At 36.9% G+C, this 25,401-nt stretch overlaps 1 protein-coding gene across 1 annotated transcript in view; it reads right to left on the minus strand.

Moving 5' to 3' along the window:
* Positions 1-25,401, minus strand: part of PCDH9 (protocadherin 9) — a 989,662-nt gene that overhangs the window by 604,104 nt on the left and 360,157 nt on the right. Inside the window, exon 3 of the mRNA XM_060079958.1 lies at positions 24,981-25,082. Coding sequence (XP_059935941.1) covers positions 24,981-25,082 — 102 coding nt within the window. The remainder of the gene's footprint in view (positions 1-24,980; positions 25,083-25,401) is intronic.

Genomic DNA, 25,401 nt, shown 5'->3' on the forward strand with positions numbered 1-25,401 from the left:
CCACTTCAAGTTTGAACTATCTTTTTTTTAAATAAATTTATTTATTTATTTTTGGCTGTGTTGGGTCCCCGCCACTGCAGGCTGGTCCCCTCCAACTGTTGTGAGCAGGGGCCACCCCCTGCCACAGTGCGCATGCCTCTCACTGTGGTGGCCTCCCTCACTGTGGAGCACAGGCTCAACAGTTGTGGCTCACAGGGCTCTAGAGCACAGGCCCAGCAGCTGTGGCACACGGGCCCAGCCACTCCGCAGCATGTGGGATCCTCCCGGACCAGGGATTGAACTTGCGCCCCCTGCATTGGCAGGTGGACCCCCAGCCACTGTGCCACCAGGGAAGCCCTGAAATATCTTTCATTATGATAATTTCTGTAGCTTACATCATGATTTAGAGCATATTTATAAATCCTATAATGCATAATTAAACATGTTTTATAAAATATTAGGTATCTTTTATAAAAAACATTATTCTTGGTGGATGTTTGGATGTTTGGAAACTAGAATGAGGATTTTATAATATGAAATGCTTTTATGAAAAAATATTAATTTAATTTAATTTGTTGATATACACTTCTAACAATAGATATTTTGACTTTTTATTAGATTTCCAAATCCTTTGAAGAGTAGTTAAAAAGTGATCTCATAGTTCATCAATGAGTGAAAAAGAATTTTATTCATTGTTAATTCAATATAAATACTCTTTTCTAAAAAAAAAGCTATCAGTTCTTATTTTTCTATCGTTCCCATTTCTATCTTCTTCTCCCATGTGTTTGTATTACTTTTACTCCTCCCAATATGTCTTCAATATCTTGAGATATCCAATAAATTATTTATGGTCATGTACCTATTTTTTTTTTTTTTTTTTTTTTTTGCGGTACACGGGACTCTCACTGGTGTGGCCCCTCCTGCTGCAGAGCACAGACTCTGGATGTGCAGGCTCAGCAGCCATGGCTCACGGGCCCAGCCGCTCCACAGCATGTGGAATCTTTCTGGACTGGGGCACGAACCCGTGTCCCCTGCATTGGCAGGCTGACTCTCAACCACTGTGCCACCAGGGAAGCCCAGTCATGTACTCTTTTTTTTTTTTTTTTTGCGGTATGCGGGCCTCTCACTGTTGTGGCCTCCCCCGTTGCGGAGCACAGGCTCCGGACGCGCAGGCTCCGGACGCGCAGGCTCAGCGGCCATGGCTCACGGGCCCAGCCGCTCCGCGACATATGGGATCCTCCCAGACCGGGGCACGAACCTGTATCCCCTGCATCGGCAGGCGGACTCTCAACCACTTGCGCCACCAGGGAGGCCCCATGTACTCTTATAGGAGTTTAAATATGGGGCTTTCTGGCAGGCATAGGTATCCAGAGATGTGCAGAACCTTCTGAAAACTCCACGCATCCCTGTTATTCCATAAGCAAATGCTTGACCTATATTAATCACAAGAACATGCAACTTCAGTTGATTTAAAAGGTATTATAAGGCAGCTATATTTTACTCTCATTCTCACAGTCTGACATCATTCATTGTCATTTTATATGTGGCTTCCATTCTGATCTAAGAGAGGTTGAGTTACACCTTTTATATTCTACATTTTGTGTTTTTTTTTTGTTGTTATATCTTCAGGATCCTTCAGTGGAAGCGACTATGAGTTGTCACTTGTTTGAAAGGCTCTTCCCCTCTCTCTTTGTACATTCCATTCTATCTACGAACAGCTGCATCACAGCTGTCATTCGGAATGGCAAAGATGTCTGGTTGATATACCTATGCCTGTGGCACACAGAGTGTCTTCAAACAACTAATTAGCGGGAGCTGGGCCACAGAAAAGTTTGGTGCTGTCCTTCAAGCCTGTGACCACTGCTGACACCATCATCAAATCTGTCAAATGCAGCTCTTCCTGTGAATCAAAACCAGCCCACTTGTTCTGTGGTGAAGAAAGAATTGGCAGAACATGTTTAATAAGAAATAAAAGAAAGTGATAACCATCCTTTATACAGGGTTAAGTAATTGAAATAAGTATTGAGCTGGTGGAAATTTTGGTAACTGATTTATATCTGTTGCTGGAATATAAGGAATCCAACTGAAAGCATCTCCATAAGTTTCCAGTAGAGAAAATTTATAAGGCCACCCATGTTGGTCAAGTGTATTTATTTATCCTCTGGAAAATACTAATGTGTGCTTTCTTTAATAATAAGGGGCTATTAATTAATATATATATAATCTGATTTGCACATCCACATACAAATGCAACCCTACATCAGATTTATTATATATAATAATTATATATATTCATCTATAGTATACATACAGTTATTATACATAAAATCTGTTTATAAAAATCAAATCTATAAGAATGTATGCAAATTTGCATATCTGAGTTTAAAATAAAGTCTCTAGAACTTTTAAAGCCAACTATATGGAAAATACACTGAGAAATAGTGTATAGTCACTGTTCTTATTAACTAAAAATGTACGTAGATATCACACTGACCAAGATTGTGAAGTTTGATAGCTACTGTCCTCCTGAATTTCAAACCAAGATGAGGTCTTAATAGTAGAGTCAGGAAAGTGCTGTGAATTGAGAAGAGAAATAACCAGTGGAGCTTTTCTAAAACCTATCATTCCTTCTCCTAACATCAGACCTTCACACATGCACACTACGTGAGAAATATTTTCATTTTTTCACCACCACAGGGTACCCCATTCCTGATCATTTACCTAGTAGACTCCCTCAAGTCTTGTATTAATGTTATATTTTTCCTCTACTAGTTTAAATTGCTCCTGTTACATGCTCTTGTTGAATCTTGAACATATTTAGCACTGCTTGCAATTTATGGTAACTTATTGAATATAAGAGTATATCCCCCTAGACTGTAAAGTATGAGACACAAAAGAACCATGTTTGCCTGCTCAGCATGATGTACTTAGCATATAACATAATTGTGTATCTGGTATATTTACTAGATAAATCCTTTGGATGGAAGAAAGGAAGGAAAGAAGGGAGCAAGGGAAAAGGCCAATAAGGGGATGATGGATAATCTGTTTCTTCTCTAAAGAATAGGCTTAATCTCATGTTTGTAGGCAAGAAACAGAGGAAGGAATATCTATCACCCAATCCCTGTTTATATGCCTCAGGGGATGGATGCATTTGTGGCCCCATTTAAAAAAATTAAATAAAGCTACATCAGAATGCACAGATAAGTAGTATAGAGTTGGTCAGATGTGTGTATTATTATATTTACCTACAACTCTAATGCCTTCTAAATTTTTCAAACATAGTTTACTGGTATAAAAATTTACATTTTCTAGAAAATATTATTATACAGAGGCATTAAAGATGAGTGTATGCAGCACCTATATACTACGGTACTATACATTCTTTTAATTCTTGGTAATTTGTTTCAAATTTATATATGCTTAGTTAGAAGCTAATAAGGGCTTAACAAATATTTTTAATTAGGTATCTAGGGAAAATTCAACTTTATATAATATAAATTGCACATGACAGATATATATCAAGCAGAGTTTCTCACCAGTCATTATAAAGGTTCCTAAATAATGTTTAGAATTGTGGTCAGCAATTACCCCATTATTTGTTAGGAATTGTTTGCAAGGCCAATCTCACATGAAATGGCACATAGGAACTTCGAGTTTTCTCATTTGGACATGTGAGAACTTAACTCTAATTGCAATCCATGATGTGTACTTTTTGTTATTTTGCTCAAGTGCAGATTTAAGATTCTTCATGAGAAAAGGATGAAAAGGGGAATATGTCCTTATTTAGTGAGTCGCCCAGGCTGCCATCCAGCATGCTTTCTCTAATGTTTGTTAGATATGCAAAGTTTCACAGTAAGTGACTGAAGTGTAACAGAGTTTTTATCATTTTTATTAATTTATTGCACTTTGGAGAGTAATTCTATATGTTACTGAAAATATATTTTTTTATACTTGGAATTATTCCCAAAATACATATATATGTAAAGTATCTGATGTGTGTATGAATATATATATCTGTGAATATATGTATATATATGTGTGCTATACATATATATTTTTTTATACACATATATATCTCTTTAAATATTTTCTATCTTTTGGGTTTTAGGAAAGATTGTTCTTACAAAGAAATAAAATAAAAGTAAACTAGCTTGTGAATTTAGTACCATTAGTGAAAATCAATTAATTGCAATAACCTTTGTTACTTCCAAATATTACTTTAAAAATCTCTAAATGGTTTACCTATTAATTATTTTCATTTAAAAACTAATATCAGGTTGGCAGATTCAAGATGGCAGAGGAGTAGGAGGACGTGGAGTTCATCTCTCTCCATGGATGCATCAGGAATACATCTATGGATGTTACAATTATAACAGAACACCAGCTGAAAACTAGCAGAAGACCTTGGACACTAGAAAGGACTATAAAGATCCCTGCACAATTGGGTAGGACAGAAAAAAGAAAGGAGGAGGAGAGGAAACAAGACAGGACCTGCACCCAGGGGTGGGGGAACTGAAGCAGAGAAGAGATTCCTGAATTTGGGGAAACCCCCTCTCCAATGGGCAAATCAATTGGGATAGAAGTGAAACATCTGAGGAGGAAGATGAAACTGGCCAATCTGTAGCAGATGGGACAGAGCGAGAAATATACAGATGGTCCGTACTGAGGCCCTGCGAACCCCGGACTGGGACATGTGTTCACAGGTGTGTAAGGGGGCTGGGAGCTGGAGCATGGGGATTGGAGAGCAGGCCTGGAGTGAGAATTGATGTTGGCTGTGGGGAGACAGACTGAGGGAATAGGAGGGAGAAAATCCACAGCAGGAAATGCCTATGGAGGAAGACTGGACTGCCATGGACCAGAGCACTACTGCTGAGTCACACACAGGGGGAGGAGCCACTATTGTAACCTTTCTCTCCCCACATTCTGGCACTGGCTGCCAAGCAATAAAATATCCCCCTCAGAGATGGCCCTCACGCACCTTATGCTGGGCATCAGAAAAGACCCTCACTAGGGCCATATCACTTGCACCTGTGGCTGCCAGCTTCCCTGCAAATTGGACACTGCCAGGGCTCCCATGATCAAAGCAGTCATACCAACTCTGCACCCTGGTCTCACTGGGGCAGACCCAAGAGCTCCAAGGTGGCCTCAGGACCAGACTCCTGTTGGTGGACCACATGCAGAGGTGGGGATAAAACCAAAGCTGGACCCAAGGGATGGGGTGACTAAGGAAGAAGACTGAAAATCTTTCCATCAGCTGTACAAGCTGCAGATTAAATCCCCATGATCAGCCAGATAGGCCCTGCATCTATGGAATATCTGAGTAGACAATGAGTGTTCCACAAATGAAAACTGTCTAGCTCTGGCAGCTGTGACTTTGGGGGCAAGCACAAGCAGGCATTGGGCCAGATCAGAGTCTGAGTGGTGCCCACAGGTACACAGCAGGTCCAGAGACCAGACCAGAGACAGAGGAAGGCCTCTTGGGGAGGCAGAGGTAGCCTGTGGTTCATGGTGTGTGCAAGGACAATTACAGCAGAGACCCAGGGAAATATAATTATTACTATTAATTTTATTATGTTTTGACTCTTTCTGTTGTTGGTTCTGGCCTTTTTTTGGGGGGGGATTTATTTATTTATTTGTTTATTTGCTGTCACTTTAGGTTTTTTTTTAGTCTTTTGGGATCTCAGTGTTTTAGAACATATATTTTATTTTAATTTTTAAAATATATTTCTATTTTTACTTTGCTTTTCTGTTTTTCTGTGTTCTTTTTTTTTTTTTTTTTTTTTTTTGCGGTATGCGGGCCTCTCACTGTTGTGGCCTCCCCCGTCACGGAGCACAGGCTCCGGACGCGCAGGCTCCGGACGCGCAGGCTCAGCGGCCATGGCTCACGGGCCCAGCCGCTCCGCGGCATATGGGATCCTCCCAGACCGGGGCACGAACCCGTATCCCCTGCATCGGCAGGCGGACTCTCAACCACTTGCGCCACCAGGGAGGCCCTGTTTTTCTGTGTTCTTTTCCCTTATTTTCTTCTTCTTTTTCTTTAATATATTTTAAATTATTTTTATATTTCCATTTCTACTTTGCTGTTCTGTTGTCCTGTGTTTTTTCCCTTTTTACATTATTTTATTATTTTTTTTCTTAAATTAATTTTATCAGTTTGTTCTGTTTCTTTGTTTTATTCTTCAACTGGCACACTGCTTTGGCTTTGCTTTTAGGTTGTTTTTGTTAGTTTTAATCCTAACTATTTGATTTTGTTTTTGAGTTCTTCTATTTTTCTGGTTGTTCTCTTACTTTCTGCTTTGTTTGGTTTGCATATGTGTGTGTGTTTCCTTGTTTCTGTTTTTGTTTGTTGGATTTTGTTTTTACCATTTCTCTGGGGTTCTGCTTGTCTTTTTTTTTTTTTTTGCCTTTAATATATTTTCTATTTTATTTTTTTCTATTTCTACACTGCTTTTCTGTTGTTCCATTTTCTTTCCCCTTACTCTTTTTCTTTTCTTTTCTTTTCTTTTTTATCATTTTTGTTGGTTCGTTTTGTTTCTTTGCTTCATTCTTCAGTTAGCACTCTGCTTTGGTTTTGTTTTTTGGTTTTGTGTTTATGTCAGTTTTCCTTTTAATTGTTTGATTTCGTTCTTGGGTTCTTTTTTTTGTCTGGTTGTTCTCTTGCTTTTTCATTTATTTGGTTCTGTTTTTGTTTCTTTTGTGTGTGTGCATGTCTCCTTGTTTCTGTTTGTGTTTGTTTGATTTTACTTTTTACCATCTGTCTGGGGTTTTGTTAGTCTTTTTCTTTTTTTTAATCCCCTCTATTGCTGGGACAAGCAACTTGCGGGGATGTGGTTGCTCAACCGGAAGTTGGGCCTGAGGCTCTGGGGTGGGAGGACTGAGTCCAGGACGCTGGACCACTAGAGAATTCCCAGCCCCAGGGAAGATTAATCATCAAGAGATCACACAGAGGTCTCTATCTGAATCCAAGACGTGGCTCCACCCAACTGCCAGAAGCTTCCAGTGCTGGATGTGTCACACTAAACAATAAACAAGACAGGAACATAAATCCACCCATCAGCACACAGAATACCTAAAGTCATACTAAGCTCACAGACACCCCAAAACACACCACCTGACATGGCACTGCCCATGGAGGGAAAAAACTCAGCTCCACCCACCAGAATAAAGGCACTAGACCCTCCCATCAGAAAGCCTACCCACTGGATCAACCACACCACTGGGGGCAGAGACAGAAGCAAGAGGAACTACGACCCTGAAACCTGGGGAAAGGAGACCACAAATACTGTAAATTAGACAAAATGAGAAGATAGAGAAATATCTTTCAATCAAAGGAGCAAGATAAAAACCCAGAAGACCAAATAAATGAAGAGGAAATAGGCAAACTACCTGAAAAATAATTCAGAATAATGATAGTAAAGAAGATCCAAAATCTTGGGAAAAGAATGGAGAAAATACAAGAAACGTTTAACAAGGACCTAGAGGAACTAAAGAGCAAACAAACAGTAATGAACAACACAATAAGTGAAATTAAAAGTACTCTAGAAGGAATCAATAGCAGAATACTTGAGGTAGAAGAACAGATAAGTGAGCTGGAAGATTGAATGGTGGAAATAACTGCAGCAGAGCAGAATAAAGAAAAAAAGAATGAAAAGAATCGAGGACTGTGTAAGACACCTCTGGAACAACATTAAGCACACCAACAATCAGATTATAGGCATCCCAGAAAAAGAAGAAAGAAAGGGTCTGAGAAAATATTTGAAGAGATTATAGTTGAAAACTTCCCCAACATGGGAAAGGAAATAGTCAATCAAATCCAGGAAGTGCAGAGAGTTCCATACAGGATAAACACAAGGAAAAACACACTGAGACACATATTAATAAAAATTAAAAAATTAAACACAAAGAAAAAATTATTACAAGCATCAAGGGACAATCAACAAATAACATAAAAAGGAATCCCCATAAGGTCAACAGCTAATCTTTCAGAAGAAACTCTACAGGCCAGAAGGGAGTGGCAAGATATAATTAAAGTGATGAAAGTAAAAAAACCTACAACCAAGATTACTCTATTCAGCAAGGATCTCATTCAGATTCAAAGGTGAAATCAAAATCTTTAAAGACAAGCAAAAGTTAAGAGAATTCAGCACCACCAAACCAGACTTACAACAAATGTTAAAGGAACTTCTCTATGCAGGAAACACAAGAGAAGGAAAAGACCTACAAAAACAAACCCAACACAATTAAGAAAATGGTAATAGGAACATACAGATCAGTAATAACCTTGAATGTTACTGGATTAAAAGGTCCAACCAAGACACAGACTAGCTGAATGGATACAAAAAGAAAACCCATATATATGCTGTCTACAAGAGACCCATCTCAGAGCTAGGGACACATGTAGACTGAAAGTGAGGAGATGTAAAATGTATTCCATGCAAATGGAAATCAAAAGAAAGCTGGAGTAGCAATACTCATATCAGTCAAAATAGACTTTAAAATAAAGACTATTACAAGAGACAATAAAGGACACTACATAATGATCAAGGTATCAATCCAAGAAGAAGATATAACAGTTGTAAATATCTATGCACCCAACATAGGAACACCTCAATGCATAAGGCAAATGCTAACAACCATAAAAGGAGAAATTGACAGTAACACAATAATAGTAGGGGACTTTAACACCACACTTACACCAATGGACAGATCAGCCAAACAGAAAATAAACACAAGCTTTAAATGACACATTAGACCAGTTGGATTTAATTGATACTTATAGGACATTTGAACCAAAAACAACATAATACACCTTCTTCTCAAATACACACAGAACATTCTCCAGAATAGATCACATCTTGGGTCAGGAATCAAGCCTCGGTAAATTTAAGAAAATTAAAATTGTATCAAGCATCTTTTCTGACCACAATGCTATGAGAATAGATGTCAATTACAGGACAAAAATTGTAAAAAATACAAACACATGGAGGCTAGACAATACACTACTAAATAACCAAGAGATCACTGAAGAAATTGAAGAGGGAATCAAAAAATACCTAGAAACAAATGACAATGAAAACATGATGACCCAAAATCTATGTGATACAGCAAAAACATTTATAAGAGGGAAGTTTATAGCAATACAATACTACCTTAAGAAACAAGAAAAGTCTCAAATAAACAACCTAACCTTACACCTAAAGATTTAGAGGAAGAAGAACAAAAAAACTCCCAAAGTTAGCAGAAAGAAAGAAATCATAAAGACTAGATCATAAATTTAAAAAAAAGAAATGAAGGAGAAAACAGGAAAGATCAATAAAACTAAAAACAAGTTTTTTGAGAAGATAAAATTGATAAACCATTAGCCAGACTCATCAAGAAAAAAAGGGAGAAGCCTCAAATCAACAGAATTAGAAATAAAAAAGGATTGGGAGATTGGGATTGATAATATATACACTAATATGTATAAAATGGATAACTAATAAGAAACTTCTGTATAAAAAACTAAATAAAATAAAATTCAAAACTTCAAAAAGAAAAGAAATTAAAAAGAAGTAACAACTGACACAGCAGAAATACAAAGGATCATGAGAGATTACTATGAACAACTATATGCCATTAAAATGGACAAATTCTTAGAAAATTACAACCTCCCAAGACTGAACCAATAGAAAAGAAATAGAAAATATGAACTGACTAATCACAAAACACTAAAATTGAAACTGTGATTAAAACTCTTCCAACAAACAAAAGCCCAGGACAAGATGTCTTCACAGGCAAATTCTATCAAACATTTAGAGAAGAGCTAACACCTATCCTTCTCAAACTCTTCCAAAATATAACAGACGAAGGAACACTCCCAAACTCATTCTATAAGGCCACCAACACCCTGATAACAAAACCAGACAAAGATGTCACAAAAAAAGAAAATTACAGGCCAATATCACTGATAAACATAGATGCAAAAATTCTCAACAAAGTACTAGCAAACAGAATCCAGCAGCACATTAAAAGGATCATACACCATGATGAAGTGGGCTTTATCCTGGGAATGCAAGGATTTTTCAATATACTCAAATCCATCAATGTGATACACCATACTAACAAATTGAAGGATAAAAACCATATGAAAATCTCAATAATGCACAAAGCTTTTAACAAAATTCAACACCCATTTATGATACAAACCCTAAAGAAAGTGGGCATAGAGGGAATCTACTTCAACATAATAAAAGCCATATATGACAAACCCACTGCCAAAATCATTCTCAATGGTGAAAAAATTGAAAGCATTTCCTCTAAGATCAGGAACAAGACAAGGGTGCCCACTCTCACCCCTATTACTCAGCACGGTTTTGGAACTTTTAGCCATGGCAATCAGAGAATAAAAAGAAATAAAAGGAATTCAAATAGGAAAAGAAGAAGAAAAACTGTCACTGTTTGCAGATGACATGATACTATACATAGAGAATCCTAAAGATGCTACCAGAAAACTACTAGAGCTAATCCATGAATTTGATAAAGTAGCAGGATACAAAATTAATGCACAGAAATTTCTTTCATTCCTATACTCTAACAATGAACAATCACAAAGAGAAATCAAGCAAATACTCCCATTTACCATCACAACAAAAATAATAAAATACCTAGGAATAAACCTACCTAAGGAGGCAAAAGCCCTGTATGCAGAAAACTATAAGACACTGATGAAAGAAATCAAAGATGATACAAACAGATGGAGAGATATACCATATCCTTGGAGTGGAAGAATCAACCTTGTGAAAATGACTATACCACCCAAAGCAATCTACAGGTTCAATGTAATCTCTATCAAACTACCAATGGCATTTTTCAGAGAACTAGAACAAAACATTGCACAATTTGTAAGGAAACACAAAAGACTCTGAATAACTAAAGCAATACTGAGAAAGAAAAACGGAGCTAGAGGAATCAGGTGCCCTCACTTCAGACAATGCTACAAAGCTACAGTAATCAAGACAGTATGGTACGGGCACAAAAACAATACTATAGATCAATGGAACAGGATAGAAATCCCAGAGGTAAGCGCACGCACATATGGTCACATTAACTTTGACAATGGAGGCAAGAATATAAAATGGAGAAAAGACAGCCTCTTCAATAAATGGTGCTGGGAAAACTGGACAGCTACATGTAAATGAATGAAATTAGAACACTCCCTAACACCATACACAAAAATATACTCAAAATGGATTAAAGACCTACATGTAAGGCCAGACACTATAAAACTCATAGAGGAAAACATAGGCAGAACACTCTATGACATAAATTACAGCGATATCTTTTTTGATCCACCTCCTAGAGAAATGGAAATAAAATAAAAAATAAACAAATGGGACTTAATGAATCTTAAAAGCTTTTGCACAACAAAGGAACCATAAACAAGACGAAAGACAACCCTCAGAATGGGAGAAAATATTTACAAAGGAAGCAACTGACAAAGAATTAATCTCCAAAATATATAAGCAGCTCATGTATTTCAATATCAAAAAAATGAACAACCCAATCCAAAATGGGTGGGATGGGCTTCCCTGGTGGCACAGTGGTTGAGAGTCCACCTGCCAATGCAGGGGACACGGGTTTGTGCCCCAGTCTGGGAAGATCCCACATGCTGTGGAGCGGCTAGGCCTGTGAGCCATGGCCGCTGGGCCTGCACGTCCGGAGCCTGTGCTCCGCAACGGGAGAGGCCACAACAGTGAGACACCTGCGTACCACCAAAAAAAAGAAAAAAAAAAAGAAATGGGTGGAACACCGAAACAGACATTTCTCCAGAGAAGATATACAGATTGCCAACAAACAAATGAAGAGATGCTTAACATCATTAATCATTAGTGAAATGCAAATCAAAACCACAATGAGTTATCACCTCTCATTGGTCAAAATGACCATCATTAAAATACCTAGAAAAGGGAACCCTCCTGCCCTGTTGGTGGGAATGTAAATTGATACAGCCACTATGGAGAACAGTATGGAGGTTCCTTAAAGAACTAAAAGTAGAATTACCATATGATCCAGCAATCCCACTACTGGGCATATACCCTGAGAAAACCATAATTCAAAAAGATACATGTACTGCAATGTTCATTGCAGCACTATTTACAATAGCCAGGATAAGGAAGCAACCTAAATGTCCATCAATAGATGAATGGATAAAGAAGTGGCACTTATATACAGTGGAATATTACTAAGCCATAAAAAGGAATGAAATTGAGTTATTTGTAATGAGGTAGATGGAACTAGAGTCTGTCATACAGAGTGAAGTAAGTCAGAAAGAGAAAAACAAATACCATATGCCAACACACATATATGTAATATAAAAAAATGGTACTGATGAACCTAGTGGTGGGGCAGGAATAAAAACCCACCGATAGAGAAATGACTTGAGGACACAGGGGGGAAGGGGAAGCTGGGATGAAGTAGCACTGACACATATACACTACCAAATGTAAAATGGATGGCTAGTGAGAAGCTGCTGCCAGGGAGATCAGTACGATGCTTTGTGATGACGTAGAGGGATGGGATAGGGAGGGTGGGAGGGAAGCTCAAGAGGGAGGGGATAGGGGATATATGTATGCATATAGCTGATTCAGTTTGTTGTACAGAAGAAACTAACACAACATTGTAAAGCAACTATGCTCCAATAAAGTTAAAAAAATTTTTTTAAAACTAATATCAACTGTAATACCTATTCTAAGTACTAAACACAGTTAATTTTTTAAAGCTAAATTTGCTTGGGTAGCATGACTATATAATACACCATCAACATACAAATGCAATTATTTAGTATAATATTCATATATTAAATCCTGTTTAACTAGATCCAGAATATTAATGTAAGTTAGTTAAGTAAGGTTAATATGTGATAAGTACAAAAAAGAAAAGTGAAAAATAAAAGGAAAGGAAAGAAGAAAAGAGAAGAAAAGAAAAAACCAACACCAAGTAAGACAATTGCAAATGTGCCTGCCTTTACATCTCTCCTTTTTTATTTGAAAGTAGCAGATAATGTTAACATTTTTCTCTTACTCCACTTGATATTGTTAATTTCTAAGACATATTACAAACATTGAGCCCATTGTATTCACAGCTCTCAGTATGCCTTTGGTTTGGTGACCCAAGCTCAGGTGCACCCATAACTTCATCTTTAATGGGGAGGGAGATTATACTTACCTGAAGGACAACTTTTCTAAGGTTATGAATGTGAAATGTAAGACATGCAGTAATCTTTTAATACGTTTTAGTTCTCTTCCCTTACCACACGGTCATTCCTCTCACTCTCCATTTGACAGGTTTTTATTCTATTAAATATGTCTATCAAATGACAATCTGTAATGTTAGTGGAACAAATGATCATTTAACTTTGATGAACTTCTGAATCCAGCAAAGCTTGCCTTATAAATTTATGTAAAATGTCAGAAACATTTCCTTTATCAAGATGGTTTTCCCAATTTTGATCTATCAATTTATAGCAGTGGTCCATCCTGGGATACCTTTTTTTTTTTTTTTTTTTGCAGTACTCGGGCTTCTCACCACTGTGGTCTCTCCCATTGTGGAGCACAGGCTCTGGACGAGCAGGCTCAGTGGCCATGGCCCATGGGCCCAGCTGCTCTGCGGCATGTGGGATCTTCCCAGACTGGGGCACGAACCCGTGTCCCCTGCATCAGCAGGTGGACTTTCAACTGCTGCACCACCAGGAAAGCCCATCCTGGGATATCTTAATCAACCATCTGCACCCATGAATTTCACACTTGTAATAACTGCCACATTTCCAAAGTCTGGCAGTTAAAATTCATGTGTTTTAAAACTCACCAATTTCCCTAACTCTTAGAGCTAAGATTTCCATCTGACATTGATTTTCAGATTTCATTGCTACAAAGGAAAAGTCTTATCTTAAAAATTCATACACTAAACACTAGAACATTTTGTAAAAATACTTCAGCTCAAGCATCAAAAACAGTGACAGGGAACAGCTACTCATACTGAGGTGCAGTCTTGTGTGAATTCCAATAACTGAGACATTTTCCTACAGATTGCAGAGTATAGATCCTGAGAGCTCTATCTGCTTATATTTTATGCAGTTTCATGGGTAAAGGGAATTGAATATAGTAAAGGGAAATGACAATAAAATTTATAGATCAAAGATGCTTAGTAAGGATAATGTGCATTTATGGTATGAAAACAAGGTACACTTATTTTTTTCTTTGCCTCTATTTTAACCATTATGATGTTCTGTGTATCCAGTGACAGAAGGCCTGCCAGGAAGATGAAACTTAAACATGACAGTTAGTTTAAATTACACACCTAATTTGAAATCTAATTTAGGGACTATTTTCTTTGACACTTGCTTGAAAGAAGTGTATGTAGCTTGAGGGTAGTTATTAGATCACTCTAGGATCAGAAAAACTGGATATAATTCTAGTACTTATCTGTACCTAGCTCTGTGACCCAGGGCAAGCTACTCCATATTTTTAGTCTTCAAATTATGCTTCAGTAACATGAATATATAATCTCGATGGTCCCCAACAGTCAAATAGCTGCTGATTTTTTTTTCTTTTTTAGCCATTATCACAGACTAGTTACGCTGAGGTTTCTGAAACCATGTGCTGTGGTTTACTCCATCTTCAGTAACTACTATCTTTGTGAATTTGAGAAGAATTACATAACCTCTGTGTGTCTCAGTTTCCATGTCTGTAAGATGGGAATAATAATAATAGTACTTAGCTAATGGGGGTGTCATTAGAATTAAATGAGCTATATTTGAATAATTGTAATATGAAAATTTCCTCTATTTCCTCATATCTTAAAGCAGGACACAAATTAAAGAAATCATAAATAAACATTTATTAGAGTTTAATTAACAGCCATTTTTCCATAGTGGTACATGAAATTATAGCACATTTTATACCCAGTAATAGATTAGATGAAACTTTGTAATACACATAAAGTGCTTAGACTAGTGTTTGGGCAAAAATTGCCCTATAGGTGATATTAACATTTCTCAATAAGTAAGCTGTAATTATTATATCTAAATTAAGAGTGATAAGTTGAGTGATAGTTTAAGTGTGATTAAACTCTTGCTAGTCATATCAGCCTTCATTTTATTTCGTATCTAATGTCATAGTACAGATTTAATAACTTAATTCAATTAATAAATATTAATTGACATAAAATATCACTTCCTACTTCAAAAACAGAATAGTTTTATATAATTAAGTATTTTTATGATAGGTAGAACAAACGTGCTCTTTTTTATGAAGTAAGGTGATTAAAGAGGGAAAGTATAAATTGTAAGAAAATTGAAAATTAAGAATATACATATGTTTACCAAGTTTACTCCATTATTCAATATGAAGAAAAACAGCATATTACAGGCACCAACTTTTAGATCATAATTGTCTTTAGTTATAGATTCTTAAGAAAGATTAATATTAGATTAATTACTTTTAAGGAACTTCTTACTAAACCAATTCTCTAGTTATTGGTCTACAGATATTAAGCATTTATACAGAAATTTTGTCTCTCAGAATGCTTTATAGAACTCCAAAGCTGGCATCAGTTCTATTTTCAAGTTTTATTTTATAAGAAAGATCAGAAGAGGAGCTTCAAGATGGTGGAAGAGTAAGACGTGAAGTTCACTTTCTTCCCCACATATACATCAGAAATACATCTACATGTGAAACAGCTCCTACAGAACACCTACTGAACGCTGGCAGAAGACCTCAGACCTCCCAAAAGTCAAGAGACTCCCCATTTACCTGGGTAAGGCAAAAGAAAAAAGAAAAAACAGAGACAAAAGAATAAGGATGGGACCTGCACCAGTGGGAGGGAGCTGTGAAGGAGGAAAGGTTTCCGCACACTAGGAAAGCCCTTCATGGGCAGAGACTGTGGGTGGTAGAGGGGCAAAGTTTTGGAGCCACAGAGGAGAGCACAGCAGCAGGGGTGCAGAGGGCAAATCTGAGAGATTCCCGCACAGAGGATCGGTGCCGACCAGCACTCACCAGCCCGAGATGCTTGTCTGCTCACACACCAGGACAGGTGGGGGCTGGGAGCTGAGGCTCCAGCTTCAGTTCTAGGGAGATGACTGGGGTTGGCTGCGTGAACACAGCCTGAAGGGGGCTAGTGCACCATAGCTAGCCAGGAGGGAGTCCAGGAAAAGTTTTGGAAGTGCCAAAGAGCCAAGAGACTTTTTCTTGCCTCTTTGTTTCCTGGTGCGGAAGGATAGGGGATAAAGAGTGCTGCTTAAAGGAGTTCCAGAGATGGGTGTGAGCCGCGGCTATCAGCGCAGTCCCCAGAGATGGGCATGAGACTCTAAGGCTGCTGCTGCAGCCATCAGGAAACCTGTGGGCAAGCACAGGTCACTATCCACACCTCCCCTCCCAGGAGCCTGTGCAGCGTGCCACTGCCAGGGACCTGTGATCCAGGGACAACTTGCCCAGGAGAACACACGGTGTTCCTCAGGCTGGTGTAACATCATGTCAGCTTCTACCACCACAGGCTCACCCCGCACTCGGTACCCCTCCCTCCCCCCGACCTAAGTGAGCCAGAGCGCCTGAAGCAGCTGCTCCTTTCACCCCATCCTGTCTGAGCAAAGAACAGACGCCCTCAGGTGATATACACACAGAGGCAGGGCCAAATCCAAAGCCAAATCCTAGGAGTTGTGCGGACAAAGAAGAGAAAGGGAAATTTCTCCCAGCAGCCTCAGGAGCAGCAGATTAAATCTCCAGTCAACTTGATGTACCCTGCATCTGTGGAATACCTGAATATACAATGAATCATCCCAAATTGAGGAGGTGGACTTTGGGAGCAAGGATATATATAATTGTTTCCCCTTTTCTCTTTTTGTGACTGTGTATGTGTATGCGTCTGTGTGTGGTTCTGTTGTAGAACTTTGCTTTTACCATTTGTCCTAGGGCTCTGTCTGTCCATTTTTTATATTTTTTGTTTTTCTTTTTTTAGTGTAGTTTTCAGTGCTTGTTATCATTGGTGGATTTGTTTTTTGGTTTGGTTGTTCTCTTCTTTCTTTCTTTTTTTTAATTATTCAAAAAAATTTAATAATTATTTTTTCTATTTTAATAACTTTTATTTTATTATTTATTTATTTTTATCTTTTTCTTTCTTTCTTTCTTTCTTTCTCCCTTTAATTCTGAGCCGTGTGGATGACAGGGTCTTGGTGCTCCAGGCTCATATCAGGGCAGTGCCTCTGAGGTGGGAGAGCCAAGTTCAGGACATTGGTCCACAAGAGACATCCCAGCTCCACATAATATGAAATGGCAAAAGACTCCCAGATATCACCATCTCAACGCCAAGACCCAGCTTCACTCAATGACCAGCAAGCAACAGTGCTGGATACCCTATGCCAAACAACTAGCAAGACAGGAACACAACCCCATCCATTAGCAGAGAGGCTGCCTAAAATAATAATAAGGCCACAGACACCATAAAACACACCACCAGACGTGGACCTGCCCACCAGAAAGACAAGATCCAGCCTCATAAACAAGAACTCAGGAGCTAGTCTCCTCTACCAGGAAGCCTACACAACCCACTGAACCAACCTGAGCCACTGGGACAGTCACTAAAAACAACAGGAACTACGAACCTGCAGCCAGCGAAAAGGAAACCTCAAACACAGTAAGTTAAGCAAAATGAGAAGATAAAGAAACAAACAGCAGATGAAGGAGCAAGGCAAAAGTGCACCAGACCTAACAAATGAAGAGAAACTATGCAGTCTACCTGAAAAAGAATTCAGAGTAATGATAGTAAAGATGATCCTATATCTTGGAAATCCAATGTAGAAAATACAGGAAACAATTAACAAGGACCTAGAAGAACTAAAGAGCAAACAAGCAATGATGAACAACAAAATAAATGAAATTAAAAATTCTCTAGAAGGGATAAATAACATAATAAATGAGGCAGAAGAACAGACAAGTGACCTGGAAGATTAAATAATGGAAATAACTTCTGCAGAGCAGTATAAAGAAAAAAGAATGAAAAGAATTGAGGACAGTCTCAGAGACCTCTGGGACAATATTAAATGCAACAACATTCAAATTATAGGGGTCCCAGAAGAAGAAGAGAAAAAGAAAGGGACTGAGAAAATATTTGAAGACATTAGAGTTGAAAACTTCCCTAACATGGCAAAGGAAATAGTCAATCAAATCTAGGAAGCACAGAGAACCACATAGAGGATAAAACCAAGGAGAAACACACCAACACACATATTAATCAAACTATGAAAAATTAAATACAAAGAAAAAATATGAAAACCATCAAGGGAAAAGCAAAAAATAACATACAATTGAACACCCATAAGGTTAACAGCTGATCTTTCAGCAGAAACTCTGCAAGCCAGAAGGGAGTGGCAGGACATACTTAAAGTGATGAAAGGAAAAAAACCTACAACCAAGATTATTCTACCCAACAAGGATCTCATTCAGATTAGATGGAGAAATTAAAACCTTTACAGACAAGCAAAAGCTAAGAATTCAGCACAACCAAACCAGCTTTACAACAAATGCTAAAGGAACTTCTCTAGGCAAGAAACACAACAGAAGGAAAAGAACTACAATACAAACCCAAAACAATTAAGAAAATGGTAATAGGACAATACATATTGATAATTACCTTAAATATAAATGGATTAACTGCTCCAACCAAAAGACATAGACTGGCTGAATGGATAGAAAAACAAGACCTGTATATATGCTGTCTACAAGAGACCCACTTCAGTCCTAGGGACACATACAGACTGAAAGTGAGGGGATGGAAAAAGATATTCCATGCAAATGGAAATCAAAAGAAAGCTGGAGTAGCAATTCTCATATCAGACAAAATAGACTTTAAAACAAAGACTATTACAAGAGACAAAAAGGACACTACATAATGATCAAGGGATCAATCCAAGAAGAAGATATAACAGTTGTAAATATTTATGCACCCAACATAGGAACACCTCAATATATAAGGCAAATATTAGCAGTCATAAAATTGGAAATCAACAGTAACACAATCATAGTAGGGGATTTTAACACCCCACTTTCACCAATGGACAGATCATCCAAAATGAAAATAAAAACGTAAACACAAACTTTAAATGATACATTAAACAAGATGAACTTAATTGATATTTATAGGACATTCCACCTGAAAACAACAGAATACACTTTCTTCTCAAGTGATCATGGAACATTCTCCAGGATAGATCCTCTCTTGGGTCACAAGTCAAGCCTTGGTAAATTTAAAAAAAATTGAAATCATATTAAGTATATTTTCCAACCATAATGCTATAAGACTAGATATCAATTAGAGGAAAAAAATCTGTAAAAAAATACAATCACATGGAGGCTAAACAATACACTATGTGATAGCCAAGAGATCACTGAAGAAATCAAAGAGGAAATTTTAAAAATACCTAGAAACAAATGACAATGAAAACAGCACAAACCAAAACCTATGGGGTGCAGCAAAACCATTTCTAAGAGAGAAGTGTATAGCAATACAATCCTACCTTAAAAAACAAGAAACATCTCAAATAAACAACTTAAACTTACCCCTAAAGCAATCAGAGAAAGAAGAACAGAAAAAAAACCCAAATTTAGCAGAAGGAAAGAAATCATAAGATCAGATCAGAAGTAAATGAAAAAGAAATGAAGGAAATGATAGCAAACATCAATAAAACTAAAAGCTGGTTCTTTGAGAAGATAAACAATATTGATAAACCATTAGCCAGACTCATCAAGAAAAAAAGGGAGAAGACAACTCAATAGAATTAGAAACTAAAAAGGAGAAGTAACAACTGACACTGTAGAAATACAAAGGATCATGAGAGATTACTACAAGCAACTGTATGCCAATAAAATGGACAACCTGGAAGAAATGGACAAATTCTTAGAAATGCACAGCTTTCTGAGACTGAACCAGGAAGAAATAGAAAATATGAAGAGACCAGTCACAAGCACTGAAATTGAAATTATGATTAAATATCTTCCAACAAACAAAAGACAAGGACCAGATGGCTTCACAGGCAAATTCTATCAAACATTTAGAGAAGAGCTAACACCTATCCTTCTCAAACTCTTCCAAAATATAGCAGAGAGGGGAACACTCCTAAACTCATTCTATGAGGCTAACATCACCCTGATACCAAAACCAGACAAAGATGCCACAAGAAAAGAAAACTACAGACCAATATCACTGATGAACATAGATGGAAAAATTCTCAAGAAAATACTACCAAACAGAATCCAACAGCACATTAACAGGATCATACACCATGATCAAGTGGGGTTTATCCCAGGAATGCAAGGATTCTTCAGTATATGCAAATCAATCAATGTGATACACCATATAAACAAATTGTAGGAGAAAAATGATATGATCATGTCAATACATGCAGAGAAAGCTTCAACAAAATTTGACACCCAGTTATTATAAAAGCCCTCCAGAAAGGAGGCATAGAGGGAACATTCCTCAACATAATAAAGGCCATATATGACAAAGCCACAGCCAACATCATCCTCAATGCTGAAAAACTGAAACCATTTCCACTAAGATCAGGAAGAAGACAAGGATGTCCACTCTCACCACTATTATTCAACATAGTTTTGGAAGTTTTAGCCACAGCAATCAGAGAAGAAAAAGAAATAAAAGGAATCCAAATCAGAAAAGAAGGAGTAAAGCTGTCACTGTTTGCAGATGACATGATACTATACGTAGAGAATACTAAAGATGCTACCAGAAAACTACAGTGCTAATTAATGCATTTGGTAAAGTGACTGAATATGAAATCAACACAAATCTCTTGCATTCTTATACACTAATGATGAAAAACCTGAAAATGAAATTAAGAAGACACTCCCATTTACCATTGTGACAAAAATAATAAAACACCTAGAAATAAACCTATGTAAGGAGACAAAAACCCAGTATGCAGAAAATTATAAGACACTGATGAAATAAATTAAATATGATACAAATAGATGGAGAGATATCCCATGTTCTTGGATTGGAAGAATCAACATTGTGAAAATGACTCTACTACCCAAAGCAATCTATAGATTCAATGCAATCTCTATCAAACTACCACTGGCATTTTTCACAGAACTAGAACAACAACAAAAAAAAATCACAATTTGTGTGGAAGCACAAATGACCCTGAATATCCAAAGCAATCTTGAGAACGAAAAACGGAGCTGGAGGAATCAGGCTCCCTGACTTCAGACTATACTACAAATCTACAGTAATCAGGACAGTATGATTCTGGCACAAAAACAGAAATATAGATCAATGGCAGAGGATAGAAAGCCCAGAGATAAACCCATGCACCTATGGTCACCTTATCTTTGATAAAAAAGGCAAGAATATACAATGGAGAAAAGACAGCCTCTTCAATAAGTGGTGCTGGGAAACCTGGACAGCTACATTTAAAAGAATGAAATTAGAACACTCCCTAACACCATATGCAAAAATAAACTCAAAATGGATTAAAGACCTAAATGTAAGGCCAGATACTATGAAACTCTTAGAGGAAAACATAGGCAGAACACTCTATGACATAAATCACAGCAAGATCCTTTTTGACCCACCTCCTAGAGAAATGGAAATAAAACCAAAAATATACAAATGAGACCTAATGAAACTGAAAATCTTTTGCACAGCAAAGGAAACCATAAACATTATGAAAAGACAACCCTCAGAATGGGAGAAAATATTTGCAGATGAAGCAACTGACAAAGGATTAATCTCCAAAATTTACAAGCAGCCCATGAAGCTCAATATCAATAAAACAAACAACCCAATCCAAAGATGGGCAGAGGACCTAAATAGACACTTCTTCAGAAAAGATATCCAGATTGCCAACAAACAGATGAAAGAATGCTCAACGTCACTAATCATTAGAGAAATGCAAATCAAAACTACCATGCGATATCATCTCACTCCGGTCAGAATGGCCATCATCAAAAAATCTACAAACAATAAATGCTGGAGAGGATGTAGAGAAAAGGATACACTCTTGCACTGTTGGTGGGAATGTAAATTGATACAGCCACTATGGAGAACAGTATGGATGTTCCTTAAAAAACTAAAAATAGAACTACCATATGACCCAGCAATCCCACTACTGGGCATATACCCTGAGAAAACCATAATTCAAAAAGAGTCATGCACCACAATGTTCATTGCAGCTCTATTTGCAATAGCCAGGACATGGAAGCAACCTAAGTGTCCAGCGACAGATGAATGGATAAGAAGTTGTGGCACATATATACAATGGTATATTACTCAGCCATAAAAGGAAATGAAATTGAGTTATTTGTAGTGTGGTGGATGGATCTAGAGTCTGTCATACATAGTGAAGTAAGTCAGGAAGAGAAAAACAAATATTGTATATTAACACATATATATGGAATCTAAAAAAAAAATGGTCATGAAGAACTTAGGGGCAAGATGGGAGTAAAGACTCAGACCTACTAGAGAATGGACTTGAGGTCAAGGAGAGGGGGAGGGGTAAGCTGGGACAAAGTGAGAGAGAGGTAGTGTATATATGGACATATAAACACTACCAAATGTAAAGTAGATATCTAGTGGGAAGCAGTCGCATAGCACAGGGAGATCAGCTTGGTGCTTTGTGACCTGCTAGAAGAGTTGGATGTGGAGGGTGAGAGGGAGGGAGATGCAAGAAGGAAGAGATATGGGTATATATGTATATGTATAACTGATTCACTTTGTTATAAAGAAGAAACTAACACACTATAGTAAAACAATTATACTCCAATAAAAACGTTAAAAAAATCAGATATTGTCGTTCTGCCTTAAAAAAAATGTGTACTTAAGAAATTAGGCATATTGTTTTCACAAGCAATACACACATAAGGAGCTTGAAACCCATCTGGCACAGAGGACATGCTACAAAAGTGTCAGTTTTCTATATCATTATCTTTTATGGTATCATAGACCCCTAGAGAGATATAGGACCTAAGAGATAACTTACTTTGAAACCACTCAGACTACAATTGGTCTGGAGTATACATGATGGTTAAATGAGAATTTGTGAGATAAAAGTTTTCTAAAGTATTTTCTTTCTTTCCTTTGTTTATGAACATAGCACAGCAGATTTATTTTCATTATTTTTTGGTGATTGGAGTCATAATATAAATTGACATTGTAACTCTTAGTATCAGTTTTTCTTGTCAATATTCCCTAGAACTTTAGTCTAAAATAGAAAATTATTTTAATTACAGCTCATTTAAATTCCTTAGAAAAAATAAGAAAATCTTCAGCTAACTATTTCCATATTCTACCCTCTTGGGTAATCCAAGAGGTCTCTGGGGAGTATGGGTTGTTTACTCAAAAGATACAGACATGAAAATGTTATATAAATGAGTATAATTCTTAGGAATTTGAAATCAACTTGGATTTCAATGGCTTTCAGAACATTCTGGATGGGCTTTTTAAAGATTTGCATGAGTGTTTATGAATGAAACATTTATTTCTTCCATAGAATAAGGGTTGTGTTATTATTGAATGGAATAAGGGTGAGTAATGGCACACACTCCTGTGTTCTAGACACTTGATACATACATAGTGATGATGAACAATCAAAGGGTTAAAAATTTCAGTTCTTCTCTCAACTTTCAAGTGATTAAGATTTTGGAGAGATAAAGATAAAGAAAATAAAAGCAAAGCAGGAAGAAGACTATATGCTGTAGTTTAGAAGGATGTTTCTAAATAGCTTTACACAAAGGAAAAGAAAAATAAGAAAAAAAAGGATACATGGAGGAAATATTAGGGGATAAGCTGCCCCAAATGCCACTTTATTCTTTTTTCACCTCAGTTAATGGTATGTCCAAAAAAAGAAGTTGCCTACTCAATCAAATTTCTATGAATCAAAGTAGTTTCTCTGACCTACATTACACCCGGAACTTTGAAAAGGATCGATTCCTTTAGTTGGCAAAAACAGTTTACTGTTAATAATAATCAAAACATTTTCAGTATCTTTAAAGAAATGTGGGGGGGAACCTAGCTTCAATGAGAAAATAGAAAACACATGAACACACCAGCACACACACGTACATATGTACCCATATACATAATCTATCTATCCATCATCTTTTTACAATCTATGTTATGACAGTGGACAACAGGTGAGACAAATATGTATGTATTAATATTAGAGTCAATTAGTGAAACACAATTCATTAAAAATATTCATCTTTTATTGCACAATGTGAACATACTTAGCATTATTAAACTCTACACTTAAAATGATTAAAATAGTAAATTTCGTGTTATGTGTTTTAAATCACAATCTTTTTTAAATGAAAAATAATATATACCTACGTCCAGCCATATTAGAATAATTGGTACTGGAATAGCTCTCCTCCCACCAAAAAAAAGAGAAAAAAAAATATGGATCTTATACAGTGGATGAACCCATTAAGAAAAAAGGAAAATGATAATTTTTATTTTAAATTCAAACAAACAGGACACTAAAGGATCAAGCTGAGAAAAAGTAGTAGAAAAGAAAAGATTAATGAAACTCCAATTTAACCTGTTATTAAGTAGCATTGTGTTCTTTGTCTTCCTTGAGTATAGCGGATGAAGCAAATCAATCTTTCAACAAATTGATGCGGGCATTTTTAGCTCAACTAATAAAAATGAATTAAGAACATTTTAAAATATAGTTGCTCATTATTTTCTCCAAAAATTGGTAAAAATCAACACTTTGCATTCAATGACAAGAACACTATATTTCATAGTTCGACCATTACTAAAAAAAGGAAAAAGATTATTGCTTCCTTTTTGTTCTAATATTGTTTATTTAAAGTTGTGTAAAAAAAGGTACTAGTATAAAAATACGACCATAAAAGTGGTCATCAAAGAAAATATTTATAACAGCTAACTTAGAGTATTTAAAACCACTAGGGAAATGCAAATTGCTCAGTACCAACGTGGTTGTGGCATACCTCATAATGGCTTTCTTCATTCTCCTGAATGTGGAAAACTGCAGAGCTGGGACATTTCTGAGGAGTGACAGGAATATTGTCACTTTTTCTGTGTGAGTTACACTGAAAGAGATTACCAAATAATTGTGATAAACTACTCCACATTAAGAGTGTCTATTGAGAGACATGGTTATTTGCTAAGCAACTAATAAAGGATGTCCCTGTGAACTAACAGGGGTCTCCCTCAGGTACATGCGTTCATATTGAGCCTTTACCAAAAAAATAAAAAAAATGGTATGTAGTATAAATGGTATATAGTATAAAAAAATAATAATATATATTATTATTATCCCCAGTTACAGATGAGGAAAATGAGGCATAAAAATATATTTTTCCCAAAGTTGGGCTGTTACCCACCTTTCTGGGACCATGCCTCATATCT

Source organism: Mesoplodon densirostris, chromosome 17, assembly GCF_025265405.1.
Source record: "Mesoplodon densirostris isolate mMesDen1 chromosome 17, mMesDen1 primary haplotype, whole genome shotgun sequence".
In the NCBI taxonomy this organism is placed as follows: Eukaryota; Metazoa; Chordata; class Mammalia; order Artiodactyla; family Ziphiidae; genus Mesoplodon; species Mesoplodon densirostris.